Genomic DNA, 25534 nt, shown 5'->3' with positions numbered 1-25534 from the left:
CTATTCAGTAAGTATTATTTACCAGGCTCAGTGTCAGGCTTTTTACATGTGTGGCTCTTCCTTTCCTCATTACTCTGCAAAGGTAGGCGTCATCCCTGTTTTACAGATTAGGAAACTGGTGTTTAGAAGTGCTGTCTCACAGAAAGTAGGTGGCAGAACTGGGATTTGAAGCTTAAGTCTGTGGGACTCCATGGCCCCACTCTTTTTGTTTTATTATGCTAGTTCCAGTGAGCTTTATGCATTGGAACTGCACTTTTTTCTCTTCTATAGGATTGCTCCAGTAGGAAAACCACCACAAATAGAGTGAAAGGAAACTTGCGTACATCTTTTGCATAATTCAGAATGTTGAAAGGGGGTCAGTTGTCACTCGGGCTGGGGGCACTCCCTGCAGTGGGAGGCAGCATGTCCAGAGGAAAGAGAATACAGATGGCTTGGGTTCCATCTCCAGTCTACTGCTACCCAGCAGTGTGTCCTTAGAATCATAGGCTAGTGGCATTGGAAGGGGTTTTGTAGGTCATCTCAGAGTCTGCCGCTCGTTTTACAGGTGGAGAAATAGGCTGAGAGAGTGAAATGCCTCACTCAGGGTCATACAGCCAGTAGGAGGCAGAGCCTGGTCTGGAGCACAAGACCCTAGATCCTAGTCCAGTGCTTTTCCTCAGTACCACATAGCATCGTGCTTCAGTTCTCCCTTGTTAAATGGGGATGATAGTAGCTTTCCAGCTTCCTCACAGGATTGTTGTGAAGTTCAAATTAAAAGCATGAATGAAAGCACTCTGATAGTTATAAAACACTATCTAAATGCAAGGTAGTCACGCTGTTGTTCCTTCAGCAAGAGTTTATTGGCACCTGCTAGCCCACATCACTCCTTGGAGACCTAGGAGGACCAATAGATGAATCAGATGAAGAGCTGACCCTTAGGATGCTTTTAGTCTTTTAAGGAAGAAAAGTCACATAAACAGTTACAGTTCAAGGTAGGAGACAGATGAAGGAAAGGGTGAGAACTAAATTTTCTTTGCATAAGTTGTGATTTTGAGGTAGAGAAAAGAAGAAAGGGTTTGGAGGCTTTTCTTTCTTTTTTATAATTGCAATATAGTTCACATACCATAAAATCTACCCTTTTGATGTGTACAGTTCTGCACTTTTTAATATATTCACCAAGTTGTGCGACCATCACCACTATGTAATTCCAGAGCATTTTCCTCACCCTCGAAAAGAAACTCATATCCTCCAGCTATCACTGCCCACCCGCAATCACTCCCATCTTCCCCCTCAATCCTAGGCAACCACTAATCTACTTTCTATTTCTATAGCTTTTCCTATTCTTGGCATTTCAGATAAATGGATTCTTACAATGTGTGGCTTTTTTGTCTGGCTTCTTTCAATTAGCATAATGTTTTTGTTTCATCCATGTTGTAGCAAGATTCAGTACTTTATTACTTTTTATGGCTGAATAATATTCTATTACATGGATATACCACATTTTATTTATCCATTGATGGACATTGGGTTGTTTCTGCTTCAGGGCTGTTATAACCAGTGCTGCTATGAGTGAACATTCATATACAAATTTTCATGTGGACATATATTTTCATTTCTCTTGGGTAGGTACCTAGGAGTGGAATTTCTGAGTCATGTGGCAGCTCTGTGTCTCACTTTTTAGGGGGAAGCTTTTTTTAAACAATTTTTTCTTATTACAAGTGATACTGTCACTCACACTTAGTAAGTATTACGGTGTGCCAGTTATCCTATGTAACCATCACAGCAGCCTATGAGGTAGGTACTGTTATTATCTCATGTAACAGATGAAAGTTTTTATTGAAGTGTTTCTTGAGCTCTTACCACATGGCAGGTATTGTGCTAAGTACTATGCAATGCATTAGCTCATTTAATGTTCCAAATAACTCTGTGAGATAGCTGTTATTACATATACCTACATTGCAGGTTCAGAAAACCCTAGGAGCGGGGCTGGCCCCATGGCCAAGTGGTTAACTTCACATGCTCTGCTTTGGTGGCCCAGGGTTTCGTGGTTCCAATCCTGGGCGTGGACCTGGCAGTGTTCATCAAACCATCTTGAGGCAGTGTCCCACATAGCACAACTAGAAGGACCTACAACTAGAATATACAACTATGTACTGGGGGGCTTTGGGGAGAAGGGAAAAAAAAACGAAGATTGGCAACAGATGTTAGCTCAGGGCCAATCTTAAAAAAAACCCAAAAACCCAGGAGGGGCCGGCCTGGTGGCACAGCAGTTAAGTTCTCATGTTCTGCTTGGCGGCCTGGGGTTCTCAGGTTTGGATCCCGGGTGCAGACCTACGTGCCGTTTGTCAAACCTTGTTGTGGCAGGCATCCCACATAAAATAGAGGAAGATGGGCACAGCTCTTAGCTCAGGACCAGTCTCTTCCTCAGCAGAAAGAGAATTGGCAGCAGATGTTACCCAAGGCTAATCTTCCAAAGGGGGAAAAAAAAACCCAGGAGCTTAGAGAAGGTAAATAATTTTGCCCAATATCACACAGCATAGCATGTGGTAGAGCCAGATTCAAACTCAAGTTCCTTTCAGTCCAAAGCTGGTTCCTAACTGCTATTTCTACATTATTATAAAAATAATAAATTTTAGCAGTAGAATACTTGGAAAATACAGAGGAACAGAAAGAAAAGAATATTGCCTGTTTTCTTACCAGAGAGATAACCACTGGCTAGCATTTTTGGTGCATATCCTTCTTGTCATAGCATTATAGGTATGTTGACTTTTTGGTTTGTCTTTTTACCCCCCAAGGCTGGAATGTCTATTTATGTGTTGAACCTGGTTTTCTAACTATGTGATTAATGGTTTTCCATTTCATTAATCAATCTTCCATGTTTTGAATGACTCTATGATAGGAAAGAAGGATTTTTGGACTTTATTAGAGAGAATTCCAAATATATACAAAATAAATAGAACAGTATATTGAACCCCCATGCACTCATCATCCTATTTCAACAACTGTCAACATTCTGCCATTCTTGTTTCATCTATACCTCCCCTGCTTTCCACCTCCCATTCTATTTTTTAGTTGAAATTTACAAACATTAAAATCCGCTAATCTTGACTGTACAATTTTTACAAATGGATATACCCATGTAACCAGTATTTCCAATACCATGTAACCCATCTTCCCATCAGTATATCGAACCTTTCTCTCCCTCAAGGAAGTTCTCAGATCTCCTATCCTTGTCAATCTCCATGCCCCCAGGCAACACTTCTGATTTTTTTTTTAACTGTAATTTTGTTTGTTCTAGAACTTATTATAAATGTAGTCATACAGTATATATGTTTTTATGTCTCGCTTCTCTTGCTCAGAATCTATGAGATTCATCCATTGTTGCCAGTATCAGTAGTTTCTTTGTTTTTTTATGTATGTATAATAATTTGTTGGGATATAATTCATATACTATACAATTCACCCACTTAAAGTGTATAATTCAGTGATTTTTAGTATACTCATAGATGTGTGTAACAATCACCAGTCAATTTTAGAACATATTCATCATCTCAAAAAAAATCCTGAACCACAATGAAATACCACTTTGCACCTGTTAGAATGGCTATAATGGGGGGAGGGGGGAAGCACTTGTTGGTGACGATGTAGAGATATAGAACCCTTGTTCGTTGCTGGTGAGAAGGTAAAACGGTACACCTGCCGTGGAAAACTGTTTGACGATTCCTTAAAAAGTTAAAAATACTATATGACCCAGCAATTCCACTCCTAGATATATACCCAAAACAATTTAAAACAGGTACTCAAACAGGTACTTTTACACAAATGTTCGTAGAAGCACTGTTCACAACAGCCAATGAATGAATGGATAAACACAATGTGGCATATCAGTGCAATGGAATAATAGCCATAAAAAGGAATGAAATACTGATACATACTACAACATGGATGAACCTCAAAATGTATACTAAGTGAAAGAAGCCGGACAGAAAAGACCATGTGTTGAAAGGTTCCATTTATATGAAATATTTTGAATGGGTAAATTGATAGATACAGAAAGTAAGTTGGGGATTGCCCGGTGCTGAGGGGAGGAGGGACTAAGGACTAACTATTTAATGGATATAGACTTTTCTTTTGGGGTGATAGAAATGCTTTGGAACTAGCTGGAGGTGATAGTTGCACAACATTGTGAATGTACTAAATACCACTGAGTTTTACACTTTCAAATGATTAATTTTATGTTACCTGAATTTCACTTACATTTTTTTTAAAAAAAGGAAACATATCCTTTAGCTGTCATCCTTCTATCCCCCAAACCCTCCAACCTCAAGAAACCACAAATCTACTTTCTTTGCTATAGATTTGCTTATTCTGGGTATTTCCTAGAGATGGAATTATATGATATGTGGTCTTCTTTCACTTAGCATAGCGTTTTCAAAGTTCATCTGTGTTGTAGCATGTAGCAGTACTTCATTCCTTTTTATGGCCAAATAACATTCCGTTGTATGTATATACCACATTATGTTTATCCATTCATCAGTTGTTGGACATTTGGGCTGTTTCCACTTTTTAGCTATTATGAATAATACTTTTAGCTACTGTAATAATGCCCCCCCCATCCTACAGTGGAATCCCCAATGTCAGCATTGTCTCTGTGGTAGGAAAGGAAGTAAGGGAGAAATATTGTAACCATGCAGCTGAGCATAGATAATAGGAGTTAATCAGGTCTTAGTAGAATTCAGATTTGGCCAACATCTGTTGAGCATGTACTACAATCCAGGTACTATCATGTACTTTCGTATATATTTCATCATTCATTCCTCACAACAACCCATTGAAGTAGGTTAGCATCCCAGTTTTACGAATGAGGAAACTGAAACTCAGAAAGGTTAAGTAACTTCCCTAAGGAGGTGCCAATTGGCCCAGTGAGGGGGCTAGAATTCAGGCCCAGGTGCCTAAGTATATTAAGTTTGCTTCTTTTCCTGCTACATTATCCAGAGCCCAAGAAAGGACTGTGGCACACCTGAAATGGGTGGTTTCTCATGTTTGTTTGGATATTACCATTCAATCCTTGGTTCCATATGCGTAATCTTCACTGGGTGTACTTTGTTCTAAGGCTTGTTGACCTCAGACTATTATATTACTGGTACCCTTTGCATTATGAAGTAGATTAATTCCTCCAAATCAAGCTGTTAATTGAATTTTGTTTTCTTATTAGCTTCCTTTATAATAGTAGACATATGCCCATGGAAGAAAGTTTCCCAGTAGCCTAGGTTAAAAGTTTGTGGAAGGGATGGGGTTAAGTGGTGATATGTTAGGCATTTTAGGACTCCAGGCATAGAATACCTTTTGGGAGGTGTAACATCTGCATAGCAGCTCATATTTTCTTTATAACATTATGTCATATGTTTTTCTCTGTGCCTTAGGTATTTTTATATTTTTCATATTCCCAACACCCAGAAACTGGCTTCCTCCTTCCTCCTTTTCGTTGAGTATCAACTGGAGCTGGCCTGCAATATTCTAAAGTACAGTACATGCCATTCTTAAACCTCTGTACTCTAGCTAGAGAAAGTTTTTATTGAGCTTTCGTGTTCTGAAAACAAATTAACCCTCAATGTTGTTAAATCTTTAAGTGTGAAAATAAGGGTCTATTCAGTTAGTGCTATCTTTAGAATGAAGAATATACATTAAAAGTTGCTTGTGGTGTGTTTAAGTTCTCATTTTCCTTAGTGGTTTCCAAGTTGTCCTTTTTATTCTACTGTCATGTTTAGTTTGTTTTCTGCAGTGTCATTTTTGTACTTTGTTTTAAGTTGGATGAATAAATGAGTATAAACAAGATTTAATTTATTATTCCATGCTGTTCTTTCTCAGTTTACTGTCCTAGCTATCTATTTTGGTCATTTGGTTAAATTAGCCTTTTTTAGTCCCTCTATGGAGTTCTGATTACAGTAGCTTTGGTGCCATTGGCATTCAGTTAATGACGACTATATTGTGTGCTCTTGAAGAGAAGGATCTGTGTTTGTCTTGTTCTTTGCCATATTTTCGAAGTCCGCCACAGTGCCTGGGACAATAGGCATTGAAAATTTTATCTTATGGATTCTTGAAGTCACTTATTTCAGTTTTTTTCCTTCTCAGCAGAACCAAATATTATGTAATTTGCATACTGCACCCGAGATAGAAATCCCCTTGATAGAGTCTTTTCTAGTGTTTAATCGTATATATAACTTCCTTTGCCAGTTCCAAATCTTTCATTCATATCATTCCACGTCTATGAGTTCTTTACTCTGTAGAATTGACTATTTCAGAGCCCTCCTTGAAATAATGCTTTTAAAATCTGGCCATGATTAAACCTTCTCATATTAAAATAACTGTTCATTTATTTATCTGATTATTTATATTTGAGAGATTTTTGGACTGAAATATGAAACTAGTTGTGCTCCTTGGTAGATCTGAGAGTGTTTCCCCCCGATATGAACCCTTTAAATAATCTCTTCGTAGAAGTGTTTCCAGTTACGCTTGTCTGCTTGTAAAAGTTTGTGGAAAGGCATTGAATCCCTGTTTCCTTGAGAGGGGAGAAGGTAGCCGTGCTCCAAAAAGAGCTGTCTGCCAGGATGCCATCATTTCTTCTCAGGATGGGAACAGAAATGTTCACCAAAATGCTAACTGAACAATAGTTATATTAAATTTGACATTTTGGGGGCTGGCCCCATGGCCGAATGGTTAAGTTCGCATGCTCCACTGCAGGTGGCCCAGTGTTTCGTCAGTTCAAATCCTGGGCGCGGACATGGCACTACTCATCAAACCACCCTGAGGCAGCATCCCACATGCCACAACTAGAAGGACCCACAATGAAGAATATACAACTATGCACCAGGGAGCTTTGGGGAGAAAAAAGGAAAAAAGTAAAATCTTTAAAAAAATTAATAAATTTGACATTTTGGTATTTTAAATCTCTGCCTACCAGTCTGATATTGTTTTAAATCCCAGTTTCCTTCTTGCCATTTACCTGAATTGTGTTGGTTTTTTGCTTGTCTGGTTTCTCTGCTTTATCCTCCTCTTGTTCCTTTTAGTATTTTCAAGCCGCACACCAATCTTAGCTAAAGCGCCTTGCCTTTGATTCTGTGCTGTCTTGGTATAGATACTATGTCTTCCATCTCAGTATTCCCCCATGTCTAGCACAGTGCTTGGTACTTGGTAAATACTCAGTGAATGTTTTAAGAAAATTAATGAATGAGTAGTGACAATTTAGTTGGCTCTTTTGGTGGATTCTCATGGTGATCATTACTCTAAGAATTACATACCATGATGGTTAAAAGTGCATACAGCTCTGGGTTTGAATGCCTGCTCCAGCTCCAGTCTATTAGCTGTGTGACATAGTGAAAATTGTTTCATGTCCACGACTCTATTTCCTTATCTACAAAACGATGATAGTAACAGCATCTACCATACAAGCTTTTTGAACCAGTCTTCCTCTACAGCCTTAGCACTGGTTGTTCTCTTTCCTCAGAAGGGTCTCCCATGGTTCTTTGCGACTTCTTGTTATTCATGTTGCTCCTTGAATGTCATCTTCTCAGAGAGCCCCTTTGTATCAGGCAAGATTTGTACTTGTGAGCAACAGAAACCAACCTCAGCTGATTATTGAAAGGATAGTAGGGAAACTCACAAAATATCAGAGAAGGCCACAAAGCCAGGCTTGAAGAATGGGCTCGAACAAGGGAAACTGGGAAGCAGCCAGGACCCACAGCCAAAATCATTCACAGAACCAGTCCATGAGGTCATTGCTGCCACTTATACAGCTTACACCACTACCACCAGCTGACTGGACCTTAATGGCCACTATAGCCACTCCTTGCTGCTATCGTGGACTCTCCGTGGTCCTCTTATTCTTTGATACCAGATCCCAATTAAGGTCTGGGGCTGATGTGTCTGGTTGCCATAGCCAGGGCCGTATACACGCACTCTAGCTGCAAGCAAGCCTCAGAAAGAGAATCTTAGTCTCCACCGTTCTCACTTCATAGTGGAAAGGCGCTATGCCTCCCACCAGACTCATTAGATGGGAAATTCCCAAAATACAGGAAGGGATTCAGATGCTAAGCAGCCAGAAAACTGCACGGATGTGCACTACATCTTCTTTGACCTCCAGTCTAAAAGTAGCCCATCAGTCACTCTTGTATCAACCTGTTTTATTTTCATCGTAGCACTTCTCATTACTGGATATATTCTTATTTCATTTGTATTATCATTCATTATCTGTCCCCTCTAGAATGCTAGAATGTAAGTACCATGAGAGTAAGGAATTTGCCTGTTTTGTTCACTGCTGAATCCCCTGGGCCTGGAATAGTACCTGGCATATAGTGGAAGCTTCTTGTGCTCATTTGTTGAATGAATGACCATAAAGCACTAAGCACAATTCCTGGTACATAGTAAGTGCATAATATTTGGCAACTTACTATTTCTTAGCAGATAAAAGTATTTTTATTCTTTTCAAAATAGAATTAAACAAAAAACTTTTTACTTAACATTATTTCATTTGACTTTCCCAGAAGTCTTCTAAGGAAAAGGATGTTGGGGTAGAGAGTGAGGCTGTTTCTGGTGAAGCATGCGTGGCCCCTTCAGTGCTTGTTCCAGCGCCTCCTGTGCCTGGGAGTCACAGGAGTGAGTACTGACTTGGAGAGATGGAGGCTTGACCAAGGCCACGTGCTGGTGTTAATACCAGATATGCTCACTGACTTTGGTGTTCTTTCCACTCTGAGCCTTACCCCATATTCTTGGTGATTGTGAGGGAAGTTACTGTTGTTGTTTTGGCTCTGACCGTTATATCACAAACCAGAACCATAAACACAATTGCAGGCCATTGTTTACTTTATGTCAGTTTGTTCAAATTCACATTTTTAATTTGATGGCCAAAGGCCCTTGGAAAAGCCATCATGAAACTGTAGTTGTTCTCAGTTGACATCCCTTGATGTTCTTGGTGCTCCCAGGTTTTGTGATCCTAGGTAGTGTTAGTGACTTCCATATCTCCTTGGTAATGCTCACTAAGATGCAGTGCTGATAGCTTCCACATTTTAAGGGAAGGTTCTTGCCCTTTTAAGAACCTATGATCCCAAAACAGATCATGGAGGCATAAGCCCCAAAGAACTTTGACTGAATACGAACATCAGGCAGCAAGTTCTTTATTGTCCTACTGTGTGCCTGGCACTAAAGAAAAAAAATCCGCAATAACGTGGTGTTTATATAGAGAGTTTCCTTTTGTAGGTTAAATGCCAAAGGAAAGGAAGGAGTCTGCCCACAGATCAGGTGGAGAAAGGTGTGATTTCAGGAAGCTGGGCATCTGCAGGAGGCCAGCTGATGGAAAGCCAGAGGCAGGAGATCCAGCAGTGGCCTCGGGAGGTCTTGCTGGCTTGGGAGGGTTGACAGAGAGGCCTGGTGGGCCTTGAGAGCCATCATCACCGTACAAAGGGCCATCATGGGGAAGAAAGACTAGACCTTCTATGTGGCTCTAGAGGTGGAACCGGGACCAAAAGGTGGAAATAAACAGGTGACAGAACTTTATTTTAAAAGCTGATGGTTTATTTTTTCCGCCTGATTACAAAATTAATGTGCTTTTTTAGAAAAAATTTGAAAACTTCATAAAGTAAAAGGAAAAATGTCAGTCATACTATTATCCAAAGACGGCTATTATTATTTTTTATTTTTATTTTTGTGTGTGTGAGGAAGATTGGCCCTGAGCTAACATCTATTGCCAGTCTTCCACTTTTTGCTTGAGGAAGATTGTCACTGAGCTAACATCTGTGCCAACCTTCCTCTGTTTTATGTGGGATGCCACCACAGCGTGGCTTGATGAGCGGTGCTAGGTCCACGCTGGGGATCCGAACCTGTGAACCCCAGGCCGCTGAAGCAGAGTGCACGAACTTAACCACTACACCACTGGGCCGGCCCCTATATTTCCTTTCTTAAACATAGCTGTGATAATTTTGTTTATTGAAAAAGCATCATGTTATTATATAAACGTTTGTTGGGATGTAAGCATTTTTCCTTCGTAAGTAGCATTTCTAATGCTGTGTAATATCATATGGCTATACCTTATTTGGCTGTTCCTCTATCATTGGAAACTTGGGTGTTTTTAATTTTTTTGCTGTTACGAAATCTGTGATGGGTATGCTTGGGTGTGCAACTTTTCTGTTTCTTATATTTTGTGTTTTCTTATGGTAAATTATCAGAAATGAGGTTACTAGGTCTTTCTCACTGTCAGTTGTATAATAGAGGAATGAGTTGCTTCAAGAGGTCATGAGACAGAAAGCCTACCTATCAGGATTGTGAAGGGGGATTTCTCTATTGGATTGTATCTTGGACATGGTCACCATTATATTTCCTGTCTGCTCTTTGATTCTGTGAATCTGTTAGATGGTTGGGTGTTCTGTCTGTGATACTGATTTGGTTTTGGCGAAAGCTAAGCTGAGGGTCAGGGATTTGAAGCATAAATAAAAGTTTCAGACTGGTTGCCACAGATGCATACTGAGCAAGTGAAACTGGACATCTTTCGTGCTGTGTGCCTTGTTCTTACCTTCAAGATATACTTCCATCTTCCTTCATACTCATATCCAACTCCCCATTTTATGGTGAGGCACACATGACTCCTTCAGTGTGTGTTCCAATACTTCCTGTGGCTGTGAGTCATTGTCTCCCCGCCCTCCTACCCCCTACACCCTCCAGAGGTTCTTCACCGCTGTGGAGTAGGCCTATCGTGTCATAAACCATAGGCTATAGCCAGTTTACTGGGTGGGCTGGTGGGCAGTTTGAGGGGTGGAATCAGGTCTCTGAAGCCACCTTATTCCATCCTGCAAGGTTTGATGATGTTTTTTCCCCAGGTAATTAAATGTGTGTCTTGTGGACCTGGGCTTGGCTGGAATGCTCAAGGGTCCTGAAGATCCTTCTATAGCTTCCTTCTGTTGAATCCATTAAGAGAAGATGGCAAAAGTCAACATAACTAGAGACCTCATCCGTAGGCAGATCAAGGTAAGCAGCCCAAACCTTTGAACCAGAACATGAGCTCCTTTTTCTTCCACAGATTCATTTTACAGCTGATGAAACGGAGGTTTACAGTCTGTGACTTGCTTAAAGTCACATAGCTAATGAGTGGCTAATTAGACCCAGGACTAGAATCAAGGTCTCTTGACTCCCATCTTCTTTTACCCGAGAACATGGAATTCATGGAGACTCCTCTGTCCAAATGCTTGTACGTGGGCTGCTGAGATTAATGGAGGCTGATGAGGGGAGGCTGATCAGTGTGTTGTGCATGTGTGTGCACATCCGTGTGTGTGGAAGGGGATGCAGCAGGAGTAAACATAGCTTCTTCATGTTGTTCTGGGAGATAAGTTGTATGTATAACAGAATCTGGGAGAGTCTTAGTCCCAGGTCAGCTTAGACTTTCTTCTCTTCTCTTCTTTGAGGGTCTCCTGTACCAAAGCCTGCACCTGTCCTCTGCAGTCTGTACACAGAAGACACTCCAATACTGTGAGATGAATGGATGACTGGGCAGTCAAGTTCATTTAGCGAGGTAGCCCAGGCATTGTCAGGGAAACCCTCAGTAAAGGAGGACGGGGATTTAACGGAAGAGATTCAACCAAGACATGTTGTTCTTCTGTAGTACCCCAAGCTGGGGTCAGGAGCTGAACCTCACCATTGCCCTAATTAACTACATATAAGACTTTATTTTACCTCCCTGTGTCTCAGTTTTCTGTTGTGATATTCTGTTGTGACATTAAGTGATAATGTCTGAGTGCCTGCAGACTGATCTTGAGAATGAAATCCAAAAGAACATAAGAAAGTTCTTTGAAAAGGTTAAGTGCTAAAAAAATTTTTAGTTAAAAATCTTTTTTTTTTTTGAGGAAGATTAACCCTGAGGTAACATCAGCTACCAATCCTCTTTTTGCTGAGGAAGACTGGCCCTGAGCTAACATGTGTGTCCATCTTCCTCTACTTTATATGTGGGACGCCTGCCACAGCATAGCTTGCCAAGCAATGCCTTGTCTGCACCTGGGATCTGAACCGGTGTACCCTGGGCCACCGAAGCGGAACGAGCGAACTTAACCACTGTGCCACCGGGCCGGCCCCTAATTAAAAATCTTTAAAAATTAAGTGGCCTGCAGTGTAAGCTGTGGTCATCATCCAGAAGGATTGAGTCCAGCCCTGTACATGAGCCATGTACTTGGTGCACGTTAGTCTGTGTTTTGTGTATTTTTCCCTGCATCCTTGAATCCTTTTGGAGCTTTGTCCATTTATAGGTTTTTTTGTGATTTCATTAGACTGAGTGGCCCTCAAGGGCAAGGACCATTTCCTAGAGGCACAGGATCGTAGAGTTGGGGGGTCCATGCAAGTTATTTTTTTTCTTTGTATATTCCCTACACTATGTATCCTAAAGACAGTGCCCACCCTCTCCAGCCTAAATATGGAAAAATTCCCTATTTATTGTTTCCAATTTTTTCTTTCCTTTTTTTCATTTTTGACTTTTTTTTGTAACCCAACAAGCACAACTTAGTGCTTAATTATATATTTTCTTCTGTCATTCTCTAATCCCTGCCCAAGTACAGTGCAAGCTACTGCCAGCCAATTTCTTATCTTTTCTAGTTCCTGTGGTGCCCAGCACAGAGCTGGACACATAAGAGGCACATAGTAAATCATGTTGAATTGAGTCAATGAAACTATGAGTTTGTTTCTGTCTCCCAGGAGCGGGGTGCCCTGAGCTTTGAGCGGCGCTACCATGTCACTGACCCCTTTATCAGACGACTGGGCCTGGAAGCAGAGCTGCAGGTAAGAGATCCAGTTTGCACCCTAGATGCAGATAGCCAGCTCTCCATCCTCTGCCTGCAGACAATCCTCTTGGCATCATTCAAGCATAAACAAGTTTTTCTCTGCAGGTCATACCTGAAGGTTACCTCTCCTTTCCAGCAGTTTTATTAGGCAGGCAAATCTGAATCAAGATTAGTGATTGACATGGTCACACAGAAATTATGTTTTGGTTGTATTATTTGCTCTGTGCTTGAAAAAAGGTTGTTTAGTTGCACACCACTGTTTTTACTATTGGCTTGGACGGTGATGATCTCACCTTTGAACAAGAATTTAGAGTTTACAAAGTATTTTTATACACACACACCCACACGTGCACACACACATGCTTTCTCATTATAGCTTCAAAGAAATGCTGTGGGGAGGTCGATAAAGAAAAGGTATTAAAAAAAAACAAAAACGGGTTTAGAAAGGTCACATACCTTGTCCAGTGTTGTCCTGTGCGTCCATGGGGAGCCAAGGCTTCAGAAGTTCAGGTTTTTCATTGTGTCTAACACAGAGACTCCATAATGTTAGTTCCATTCTCTTTCTTTCCTCAAGATCATGTTTTGAATCCAACTTTTAGCTATCCTATCCAACTTAGTGTTATCTGCAGGTTGAGTAAGAATTCTCTTTGGTTTCTTCAGGATAGTGTTTTTAAGTGATTATGTTGATCTTAGAAAAAGACTAGAAAGAAATTTATTGAGTGTTAACAGTGTTATCTCGAGGTAATGATATTATAGATAACTGTTGTTGCTTTCTTTTAAATATAAACTTTTATCCATTATAAAATATGACTACATTAATAGTAATATGGAAAAAGTAAGTAAAAATTGCTTTAGTCCCACCTCCCTAATACAATTACTATTAGCATTTTGTATACTTCCTTTTATCTCCTGCATGTTTTTACAAAATTGTAATCATACTTTACATTGAATTTTCTGTATTTTTTTTTTTTAAAGATTTTATTATTTCCTTTTTCTCCCCAAAGCCCCCCAGTACATAGTTGTATATTCTTTCGTTGTGGGTTCTTCTAGTTGTGGCATGTGGGACGCTGCCTCAGCGTGGTCTGATGAGCAGTGCCATGTCCGCGCCCAGGATTCGAACCAACGAAACACTGGGCTGCCTGCAGCGGAGCGCGCGAACTTAACCACTCGGCCACAGGGCCAGCCCCGAATTTTCTGTATTTTTTAAGTTCACATATAATAATCCTTTTCTCCATGTAACCAAGTTGTCTGCAGAGCTTTCACTTAAAATTTTTTTTCTGATTATAGAAGCAATAAATGCCATAGTAGAAAATACGGAATAGATAGAAAAATATAGAGAAGAAACAAATTAATTTTTATTTCTACCATCTAGAGATAAACATTGTTAATGTTTGGTATACCACCTTTGTGTATTATGAAGCAGAATACTAGTTAAGAGATGGGCATTGGAGCTAGATAAATTAAGTTTCAAGACCTATCTTCTCCACAGCTATATATGCTTGTGCAAGTTACCCCTAGGTGCCTGATCTGTAAAACAGAGCAATAAATGAGAATCACTGTGACAATTAAATGAGAAGATTTGTGTGAAGTGTTTCATACAGTGCCTGGATCATAGTGAGCTAGTTCAATAAATAATGATTATGATTCTTAAGTCTTCCAGTTTTTTCCATGCTTATGTAAACTTTTTTGCTACAAAATGGGGCTCATACCATTTACTCAGTTTGGTAAACTCCTTTTATATCATGATTGTTTTCCCATATCTCTAAGAATTCTTTGAAGACGTAGTATTTTGAGATATTTTGTTATTTATCCTTTACTCTGTTCTTTTTAGTTTCTCTGCATCTTTCCTTTGGAACATAACTCAAAGTATGTCCCTCTAGTGCCGTTGGGGGCAGGGCGAGGAGGATTTTACCTCGAAGAGGACATTTGGCAATGTCCAGAAGTAATTTTGGTTGTGAAAACTAGAAGGGTACTACTGGCATATAGTGAGTAGAGGCTGGAGATGCTGCCAAACGTCCTAGAATGTGCAGTACAACAAAGAATTAAGCAACCCCAAATGTCAATAATGCCGAGGTTGAGAAACCCTGCTCTGGTGGATGCTAAGTAGACAGTGACCCCTGGCGTACTAGACCCCTCCTTTTGGCTCTGCCTCCACCCAGCCCATGTTGTCTCTACCATCTCTTCCTGGTTTGATAACTTTGTCCAGAATAGACTTGGAAACTTCTATGAACACAAAATGGAATTCCATCTATTGTTTCCCAAGGGCTAGAACTCAAAAACAAAATTGTTTTAAAGTGGACTGTTTCAGTTTGCACTTGTCTAAAGGCCACCTTGGCCAGGACCTGTAGTAGCAGCACATAGTATGAAGGAATGTACATAGGCTTAGATGTTTAAAAAAAAAGACCTAGTTTAAATCCCAGCTTTGTCACTTGTGAGACTTAGAGAAGTGAGAGCAGATGGAAAGAAGAAGACTGGGAGAAAAATAGGTTTGGGAGAACATCAGAGATTGGACATGTTAAGTTGGGAAACCTGTTGGATAGCTTTGTGGAGATGTCAGGTAAGTACTTGACAGTACTAATCGGGAGAGAGATGTGGACTATAGGGGAAAATCTGGAGACAGAAGTAGCAATGGAGCCACAGAGAATAGGGTCCAAGACCTACCTCTGACGCACTCCAGCTTTCAGAAGTTGATTACAAGCTAAGGAGATAAAAACTTAACCAAGAAAGAATAGTCAGTGAAGTGGAAAAGAAACAAAACCGGAAGAGAATAAAGGCCAATTAATGAGAGTATGTCAAGACAGAAGGAGTGGTCAGTTGTAGTCTGTGCTGAGAGGTGGAGTAAGGTAAGGACAAAACAGTAACCGTGGCCTTGACTAGAGCAGTTTTGCTGGAGTGGTGGGAATAGATGCTAGATTGGAGGGGCTGAGGAGTGATTGGAGGTGGAGAAGTGGCAACAGCAAGTATAGACAACTCTCTTTTTTCTTCCTTTTTTTTTAGAGGGTGATGGAAATTTCTCTCCCTCCCTCACTTCACCCTTCCCTCCTTCCACCCTCTCTCCCTTCCTTCCCTCCCTCTCTTCCTCCCTCCCCCACCTTCCTTCCTTTCCTCTCTTCCTTTCTTCCGTTCCCCCAGATGAAAGGAATGTGGCATGTAAGCAGTCAAAAGGGTAAACTGTCAAAGATACCGGCTCTTGTCCCTCTACACCTAGTCTTCACCTTTTTTTCTTCAGCTCACTGCCTGGGCAGCTCATTTGCACAGATAGGTCAGTGGTCACTCTTCTGGTTGGCTTTAACTGATGGGGAGTCATTTCAGGAGATTGGAGGAAGAATGACATCTTTTTTATTCTCCTTGTTTCCTCTCTTCAAAGTAATTTTGGTTTTTTTCCAGCTTTGTTGAGATTGTAAACAACTCTTCAAAAGCTTTGTTTACAAAAGGAAACAGAGGTATGGGGCAGTAGCTGGAGGGTTCTGTGGGATCAAAGGAGAGATTTGTAAGAATGGGAAGAAATACTAGAGGATGTTTGTATGTTGATGAGAGAGGAAGGGATTGCTAATATAGGAGAAGGACAGAATGACTGAAGGACCAGAATCCTGGGGAAGGCTGGAAGGGATGGGGTCAGAGTTCAAGTAGAGGACTTGGCCTCTCATAAGAGCAAAGACATTTCTATCGTTGTTAGAGGATCCACTGGATCTGGGATCAGGAGAGGGGCATAGACTGGGATAAAAACTGGAGAGTCATGGACATAGAGAGTCTATAGTAGCAGTTCTTAAAGTGTGGTCTGCAGAGCCCTGGGGATCCCTACGACCTTTTTAAGGGAATCCATGAGGTCAAAGCTACTTTCATAGTAATACTAAAGACGTTATTTGCAAAAAACCCCAAAAAACAAAAGTGAATTCGTTTAAAAATTTACAAAATAAAAAATGGTGAGTAAAACTACTGTCACCTTAGCATGAATCAAGGCAAGTAGCGTTGAACTGTTGTTGAATTATTCGCCTCATGCACTTGCAGTGATCAAAGAAAGAAGGCAGTTTTAATTAAAATGTCCTTGATGTGAAGCAGTAAAAGTTATTAATTTTGTTCATTTTCAACCCTTAAGCACACATCTCTCCAGTATTCTGTCTTCTGGGATGGGAAGGATCTATAAAATACTGCTGTTGCATACTGAACTAGGATGGTTGTCTTGAGGAAAAGCACTTGTTCAGTTGTTTGAGTTGCAAGCTCGACTAGCCACTTTTTTCATGAAACTCTATCTGAAAGAATGAGTAGCAGGTGAAAACTGTGGCTATTCAAACATGGGTATTTGGCAGACATTTTCTTAAAAATGAATGAAGTGAGCTGTCACTTCAAGAAAAACAACTGACAGTTATTTGTTGCCAAGGATAAAATTTGAGCTTTTAAGCAGAATCACAAAAAAAGAACATAAAAAAAACTTGTATCTGCCACCATGAGCTTGATAGCTTCTCAATATTTAAAAGACTTTTTTGATAAGATCTGTGGTGATGTTAACAGATGTCAACAATATTGTATAGTGAATGTTAACATTTGAAGATCTTCAAATTCAGTGAGTCGCTGTTTTCAAAATGACCACTGTATGGTGGAACAGAGTCATACATGCTTAAAAAACCCGTGCATAATGCAGAATAGACCAATAGGTTTTAATGTAGCAGGGTACCAATAGTTCATTTATGTGGTTTCAGATTCCACATTGTAACTTGAAGAAAGCATTACTTGTAGAGTTTGACAAGAAGGATATCTACAATTATTTGAAAAGGCTATTAAAATACTCCTCCCTATTCAAACTACTTATATTTGTGAGGCTGGATTTTCTTTATATACTTCAACCAAAATAACAATTTGCAACAAACTGAATACAAAAGTAGGTATGAGAACCCAGTTGTCTTCCATTAAACTGGACATTAAAGAGGTTTGCAAAAATGTAAAGCAACACCACTTTTCTCATTAAATTCTTCTATCTTGGAAAATATAGTTACTTTTCATTTAAAATGTGTTAGTTTATTTTTATCATTATTGTTATTGTTATTTTTATTATTTTTCTTCTTCTCCCCAAAGTTCCCCATTACATGGTTGTATATTCTAGTTAGGGCCTTCTGGCTGTGCTATGTCGGACGCCGCTTCAGCATGGCTTGACGAGCAGTGCCATGTCTACGCCTACGATCCAAACCGGCGAAACCCTGGGCCACCAAAGCGGAGCGTATGAACTCAATCACTCGGCCGTGGGGCTGGCCCCTATTGTTATTTTTAAATGAAATTAATAGCGTGAGATATTGCTTTATTTTCTACTATGGTAAATATCAATCGGTATAACCCCTATAAACAAAAGCTCTTTGAGGTCCTCAATTATTATGAGGATTATTTGATCCTCAATAATTTTGAATAGTTTAAAGGGATTTTGAGACTAAAAACTTTGAGAACCAGTGGTCTATAGAGTCATGAAACAGCCTGACTAGATAATATCCCCTGGGCAGAAAGTAGGAGAGAGAAGAGGGCCCAGGACCAAGAACCAAGGTGTTTCAACATTTAGAGATTACCTGCTTCTTCTCTTACTCTACCCACGGGAGACAGAAAGAACAGGCATAGAGGTGGAAGAATCTGAGGAGAACATGGTATCATGGAAGCCAAGGAAGAGGAAATGTTCAAGTGTAGTGATTTTTACAATCTTAACTCTTAAGAGTCTATCTTACTTCTCTCTTTCCTAGTTTGAGGATGGAGGGGATGCCTTTTTGTGACTCCCTCCCCAAATAGTAATAAAAATGCCATTATTAGCTCTTTGACCTTGGATAAGTCCTTTAACTTCTAACACCCATTTCCTCATCTATACAGTAGTATACAGGGGCTGGCCCAGTGGTGTAGTGGTTAAGTTTGCATGCTCTGCTTCGGCGGCTCAGGGTTTGCAAGTTCAGATCTCGGGCACGGACCCACACACCACTCATCAAGCCATGCTGTGGTGGCATCCCACATATAAAATAGAGGGAGGAAAAAAAGTTTCCTAAGATGCTAGTCCTAAGATGCTGATTTGATGGCATCTAACTTTTAAAACCACTTTATGGTCATTTCCTTCCCTTGTTTTATTTCCCACCCATTGTTACATGTGGACCACACATTGGTTAACAACAGTTGATTTTTGGCATTAGGAAGAGGTGATTAATGGGGGTTGGAAGTGGGATAAAAGAGGTAAAATCAACAGTAAAAGCTCCTGTCTTTTTGTGGTTTATTGATTATAACGTTTTCTTCTTTATTATCTGGGGGAAACTTTTTTCCTGGATTTCCTAATTTACTGCTTGTATGCTTTTGAAAAATGCAAAAGGAAACAAAGAGAACTCTCAGGTTTGATTGGCTTTTGTGATTTCCTCTGTTTAAGTTAGCCTTCTTAACCTTGTCCCTATTCAACCATACTATTTCTCTACCTTCCAGCTTCATAATGTGGCCTGATTTTTACTTTTTGACTTTCTAGTTTGCATTTTGAGTTTCTTAAAAATTCCAAGTTTAACCAGTGTGGTATCTTGTTACCTTTCCTGTATATTGGTAGAATTTGTACCCACAGAGATGCCTATTCAAAAAGCATCCAAGTTAACTTGGGTAACTATTTCTTAGATATTCTTTCCATTGTATTCATCCTACCAGTTCCCCAAGCCTCTGAAAAATCTACTTTTCTAAGCTGATTTTCTTTATTTTTCTTATTTCTTTCCTGAAAGTTCTTGTCTTCTGTGACCAGTTTCCATTCACCTTTAGGTCTTTTCATTATTTTGTCCCTGGTTTTTCTTCCTAAGGAAGATCTGAATCAAGAAGTACATCAGTGCTGTTGCACTCTGCCCTCTTGTGATGGGAAATTGTCCTTGGCACTCTCAAATCTTGGCACTTTAGATTTTTTAACTAAATCATGATCTAAAACTGCTCATTGCATTGGAATCAAAAAGACTTGGAGGTTTGGATGGATGACATGAATGATGCTTCTTAAACATTTTCTTCTTTAACCTGTCATCTGACTGTTAGGCACTTTCTTTTATTTACTTCTTTTTTCTTTTTTTTTTTTTTCTTTTTTATTGAGTTAATGATAGGTTACAATCTTGTGAAATTTCAGTTGTACGTTATTGTCTGTCAGTCGTGTTGTAGGTGCACCCCTTCACCCTTTGTGCCCACCCCCCACCCCACCTTTCCCCTGGTAGCCACTAATCTTTTCTCTTTGTCCACATTTTTAAATTCCTCATATGAATGGAGTCATACAGAGATTGTCCTTCTCTAACTGGCTTATTTCACTTAACATAATTCCCTCAAGGTCCATCCATGTTGTTACAAATGGGACGATTTTGTTCTTTTTTATGGCTGAGTAGTATTCCATTGTGTATATATAACACACCTTCTTTATCCAGTCATCTGTTGATGGGCACTTAGGTTGCTTCCACGTCTTGGCTATTGTAAATAATGCTGCACTGAACGTAGAGGTGCATGGGACTTTTGGAATTGCTGATTTCTGGTTCTTTGGATAGATACCCAGTAGTGGGATAGTTGGATCATATGGTAGTTCTATTTTTAATTTTTTGAGCAATCTCCATACTGTTTTCCATAGTGGCTGCACCAGTTTGTATTCCCACCAGCAGTGTATGAGGGTTCCTTTTTCTCCACAACCTCTCCAACATTTGTTACTATTTGTTTTAGTTATTTTTGTCATTCTAATGGGTGTAAGGTGATATCTTAGTGTAGTTTTGATTTGCATTTCCCTGATGCAAAGCGATGATGAACATCTTTTCATGTGCCTATTGGCCATCTGTATAACTTCTTTGGAGAAATGTCTGTTCATGTCTCCTGCCCATTTTTATTTATTTATTTATTTTTTTTATTTTTATTTTTTCCTTTTTCTCCCCAAAGCCCCCAGGTACATAGTTGTATATTCTTCGTTGTGGGTCCTTCTAGTTGTGGCACGTGGGATGCCGCCTCAGCGTGGCTTGATGAGCAGTGCCTTGTCTGCGCCCAGGACCCGAACCAATGAAACACTGGGCCGCCTGCAGCGGAGCGCGCAAACTTAACCACTCGGCCACGGGGCCAGCCCCGTCTCCTGCCCATTTTTTGATCAGGTTGTTTGATTTTTTTTGTTGTTGAGTTGTGTGAGTTCTTTATATATTATGGATATTAAGCCTTATGTCAGATGTATTACTTGCAATTATTTTTTCCCAGTTAGTGGGTTGTTTTTTTGTTTCAATCCTGTTCTCCTTTGCCTTGAAGAAGCTCTTTAGTCTGATGAAGTCCCATTTGTTTATTCTTTCTGTTGTTTCCCTTGTCTGAGAAGACATTGTTTACTTATTTTTGATCAGGTAAACCTTCATATGGTTCTAATTTTAAAAGTTTAAAAGATCGTCTCTGGGGCTGGCCCCAAGTGGTTAAGTTCACACGCTCTGCTTCGGGGGCCCGGGGTTTAGCAGGTCCGGATCCTGGGTGCGGTCATGGCACCACTCATCAGGCCACACTGAGGCGGTGTCCCACATAGCACAACCAGAGGCACTCACAATTGGAATATACAACTATGTAATGGTGGGCTTTAGGGAGAAAAAAGAAGGAAGAAAAAAAAGAGAGATTGTCTCCTTCTCCACTCTTTGTCCCAGCCATCTAATTTACTTCTCTGGAATCAACTAATGTAATCAGTTTTAGTATCCTTCCAGAGAAATTTTATGCATAAAATTCTCACCTTTTCTCACAAATGTTAGCCTAACATATTTACTGCTTTGTACCTTACTTTTTTTTGAGGAAGATTAGCCCTGAGCTAACTACTGCCAGTCCTCCTCTTTTTGCTGAGGAAGACTGACCCTGAGCTAACATCCATGCCCATCTTCCTCCAGTTTCTACGTGGGACGCCTACCATAGCATGACTTTTGCCAAGCGGTGCCATGTCTACACCTGGGATCTGAACCAGCAAATCCTGGGCGGTCGAGAAGCAGAACCTGCAAACTTAACCGTTGGGCCACCAGGCCGGGCCCCTATACCTTACTTTTTAATTTTAAAAAGATACTTTCATGATTTTACCATGTCAATACATAAAGATATTTCTAATTTTTAATTCTTTCATGGCTTCAAAGTATTCTGTTGTATGAATATACCAAATTTATTTAAACTGTCCCTGTTGATAGACATGTGGATTACTTACAGTCTTTTGTGTGTGGGTTATTCCTTCCAAGGAAAATCATTTGGCACATGTGAGTGTGTATCTATAGGATATATACCTACAAGTGGAATTATTGATCAGAGGGTATATGCGTCTGTGATTTTGATAAATATTAACCAAAATTGCCTTTCATGGAGTTTGTATCAATTTATAGTCCTATCAGACACTTTCACTTTTATATCAAACATAATGCTCAGCAAATGTTTGTTCTCTCCCCAACCCCAATCTCTTCTCCTCCATGTGTCTGTCATTATTCTGAGAAATTTCACAAATGAGTGAAACATGATGGGCTGGAGAGGTCTCAGCTGTCTTCCTAAGAGAAGTGTAGTCTAGGTTGATACCTGAAGGATGGATGGGAGAAGCTAGCTAGATTTGGGGCAGGTGGGGATAGGGAGAGTAAAAATTCTCAGCTTTGGGGGCAGGTAAGTTCTCGGCTCGGAGAACAGCATATGAGTGATGCAAGAGAAAGTAGACAATACTCAATTCAAGAGAAAAGATGGTCACAGAATGCAAGTGGAAGAAGGATGCCAGATGAGGTTGGTGAGGTGAGTGTGGGTGAGATGTTCATAATAAAGGATGTTGTAAGCTATGTTGAAGACTATGGACTTTATCCTAAGGGCAGTGGAGAGCCATTGAATGGTTTTTACCATGAGAGCAATATGATCAGAATTAAGCTTTAAAAAAACGTTAATCTTGGCTTCAAAATGAAGATTGCAGCAGTTTAAACTAGGGACAGCCAGACCATTTAAGAGGCTGTGGCAGTGATTCAGGAAGAGGTGACGGGTTACCTGAGCTAAGATAATGGTAATTTGGATGGAGAGAAGTCAGTGAATTTGAAAGACATTTAACAGGTCGAACTAACAGAATTCTTGGTGACTGAATGTAGAAAATTAGAAAAAGAGAGGAGTCAAGGATGAAGGTCAAGTTTCTGGCTTGAGTGACAGGGTAAATGATAGTATCATGTGCTGAGTTAGGGAGCACTGGAGAAGGAAGAGATTTTAGGGGAGGTTATGGATGTTCTGGAGCTGTAGGCCATGTGTTGTTTAGTGCTTTCTGGATAGGTAGTTGGAATACTTGAGTCTGAGCTTAGGATGGAGGTACACACTGGAGATGTCGATTTGGGAGCAGTGAGCAGCACATAGATTGGAGCAATGAGAGTGAGTTGTGATTGCTTTTGGAGAGTGTGAAGAGTGGGAAGAAAGCCTAGGATGGAGCCATAAAGAAGACCAACGTAAGGGCCAGTTGGACAAAGAAGAGTATGCAAAAGGTGTCAAGAAAATCATCTAGGGGAGTAGGAGGGAAAACAGAGGGTGATGCTGCAGAACCCAAAAGAAAGTTTCATTGAGGAGGAACTGGTCAGCACTCTCAGATACTGTCAAGGGGCCAAGTAAGATAAGGGCTAAGATTTAGGGCAAGGAAGTTACAATGGTAAGCTTGGCAAGAGCCATTTTTGTGGTGTGTGGTGTAGACAGATAGAAATGGGTTGAGGAATTATTGGGAAGTGAGGAAGTGAAAATATTGAGTATAGACTACTCTTTCAATCTGGCTGTAAAGGAGAAGAGAAATGGAAGGCCATAGCTAGATGTGGATTTGGCATCAAGGAAGCTTTTTAGATTAGAGAAACTTGAGCTTGTTTAATCCCAAGGGGAAAGAATCAGTAGAGAAAGGGGAAGTTGAAGATACAGGAGAGCTAGAAGGTCATCTGGGGTTGGGGTTTTGTCAGATGAATGTTGCAAGAGAATGATTGTAGTAATGAATCATGGATTCTTAGGAGGATAGGGAAGGAAATAAAGACATGCGGTTCCATGTAAGGAGAGAATAGAAGAGTTGACTGACTGATCTTGGAGGACTTGTTGAGGATGAAGAATCATTGAGGCATGATATATATATTCACTTTTTTCACTTACCAGTATGTCTTGGACATCACTCATATCAATTCATAGATTTCTTTTTCACAGCTGCATAGTACCCTATTATGTAGATGAACCAAGATTTATTCAATGAATTTCCCATGTGTGGACTCTTAGAGTTGTTTCTAATAGTTTGTAATTGCAACAGTACCTTAACGAATAACCTTGTACACATGTGTTTTAGTTTTGCTGGAGATGTATCTTCAGCAGATGTAAAAATTTAGAAGTGGGATTGCTGGCCGAAGGGTAAATTGTATATGTGGTTTTGTTAGATATTGCCAAATTTCCTTCCATGGGAGTTGCACCATTTTGTCTTCCCAGTAGCAATGCATAAGAGTGCCTGTTTCTCCACAACTCTCCAACAGACTGTATGGTTAAGCTTTTGAATTTTTCACCATTCTAACAAATGAGAAATGGTGTATCAATATAGTTTTAAGTTACATTTCTCTTATGAGTAAAATTGAATATCTTTTCCATATCTTTAAGGGCTATTTTAATATAATTTTTACCAATTTAAGTGTAACAAAGGAGGGGGAATAACAATTTATGTATATACCTGCATATTTTTGCAAACACAAGCACAGAATGGATAAGCAGAAACAATGAAGTTGGTCATCTCCAGAGGGTGGAAGGTATAGAGTGGAGGGGTAGAGAGAGGGCAGTAACCCTCTTCTGGACTTTCTTGTGGAGTCTTTTAGAACCGTCTTGAGGTTTTGCACATTCAAAAAGTAAAATTAAATCAACAAAGATGGGGAGGAGGATGCTAACTAACCCAAGTAATTTTTCAACGCAGTACATTGACTATATATTTTAAAGACAAAATAAACTTTAAAGAAATCTTGATTCAACTCTAGTTAGTAGATTTATCATTTGTAGTGGTATTGCTATAGCAATTCTGTAACTATTTTGTGTGTATTGTAGAATTGAGCAAATGAGCAATTATATCAATGAGTAAATTTATAAATGTTAATATATAATATTTATAATTATATTAATATATAATAAATATATTTATAATTATATTTATAATATATTTGTTATATAAAATATATAATTATAAATATAATATTTATAATAAATAGATATATCATTATGTTCCCTTCTCACTGTGGGATAAGGGAAATTCAGATATGGAATAGGAAAACGCAAAGAACAACTCTCAAGTATTGGATTGGAATTAGCAGTATCAGTATGAACTCATTGTTTTAAAAATACATATATATTAATATATATTTATATATTATTTCCATCTCTGTCTTCTGAAAGGGTCCAGAAGCAGTGATACCCCAATAGCTTTGAGTTACTGGTTTCTAAATACCATTCCCCACTACAAAGAACCAGAGGTCCTTGGAGAAATAACTGATCCCAGGTCTGGGACAGGGAGTGTACAAGATGAACCTACAACGTTTTGTGGCAGAAGATAAACAGAAAGTAAAGAATTATACGAAAAATGATAGGGACGTATCATAAGGACACAGGAGCTACCTTGAAGGACATGCTACTGGCCAGATCTGTGAGCGTCAGGATGAATAATAATAGTAAAGAGTTAACACCCACTGAATAAAAAATATCTGAGTTTGCACTGCTAAGAGAGAGAAGGAGGGAGAGGAGAAGGGGAGGGGGGCAGAGAGGGAGAGAAAAGCGCTTCATTCTAGTAGATTGCC

The 25534-nt window shown here is 39.7% G+C and overlaps 1 protein-coding gene across 5 annotated transcripts in view; it reads left to right on the top strand.

The window, feature by feature from the left end:
- Positions 1–25534, top strand: part of WDTC1 (WD and tetratricopeptide repeats 1) — a 63119-nt gene that overhangs the window by 5859 nt on the left and 31726 nt on the right. For all 5 annotated transcript variants that reach the window (XM_070260650.1, XM_023635343.2, XM_023635350.2 and 2 more), the window contains 2 exons: positions 10845–10992; positions 12703–12786. In XM_070260650.1, coding sequence (XP_070116751.1) covers positions 10945–10992; positions 12703–12786 — 132 coding nt within the window. In that variant the 5' untranslated portion in view covers positions 10845–10944. The remainder of the gene's footprint in view (positions 1–10844; positions 10993–12702; positions 12787–25534) is intronic.

The sequence above is a fragment of the Equus caballus genome, chromosome 2, assembly GCF_041296265.1.
Source record: "Equus caballus isolate H_3958 breed thoroughbred chromosome 2, TB-T2T, whole genome shotgun sequence".
In the NCBI taxonomy this organism is placed as follows: domain Eukaryota; kingdom Metazoa; phylum Chordata; class Mammalia; order Perissodactyla; family Equidae; genus Equus; species Equus caballus.
Note: the sequence above shows the minus strand (reverse complement) of the source record. Positions and strands in the feature narration are given on the sequence as shown.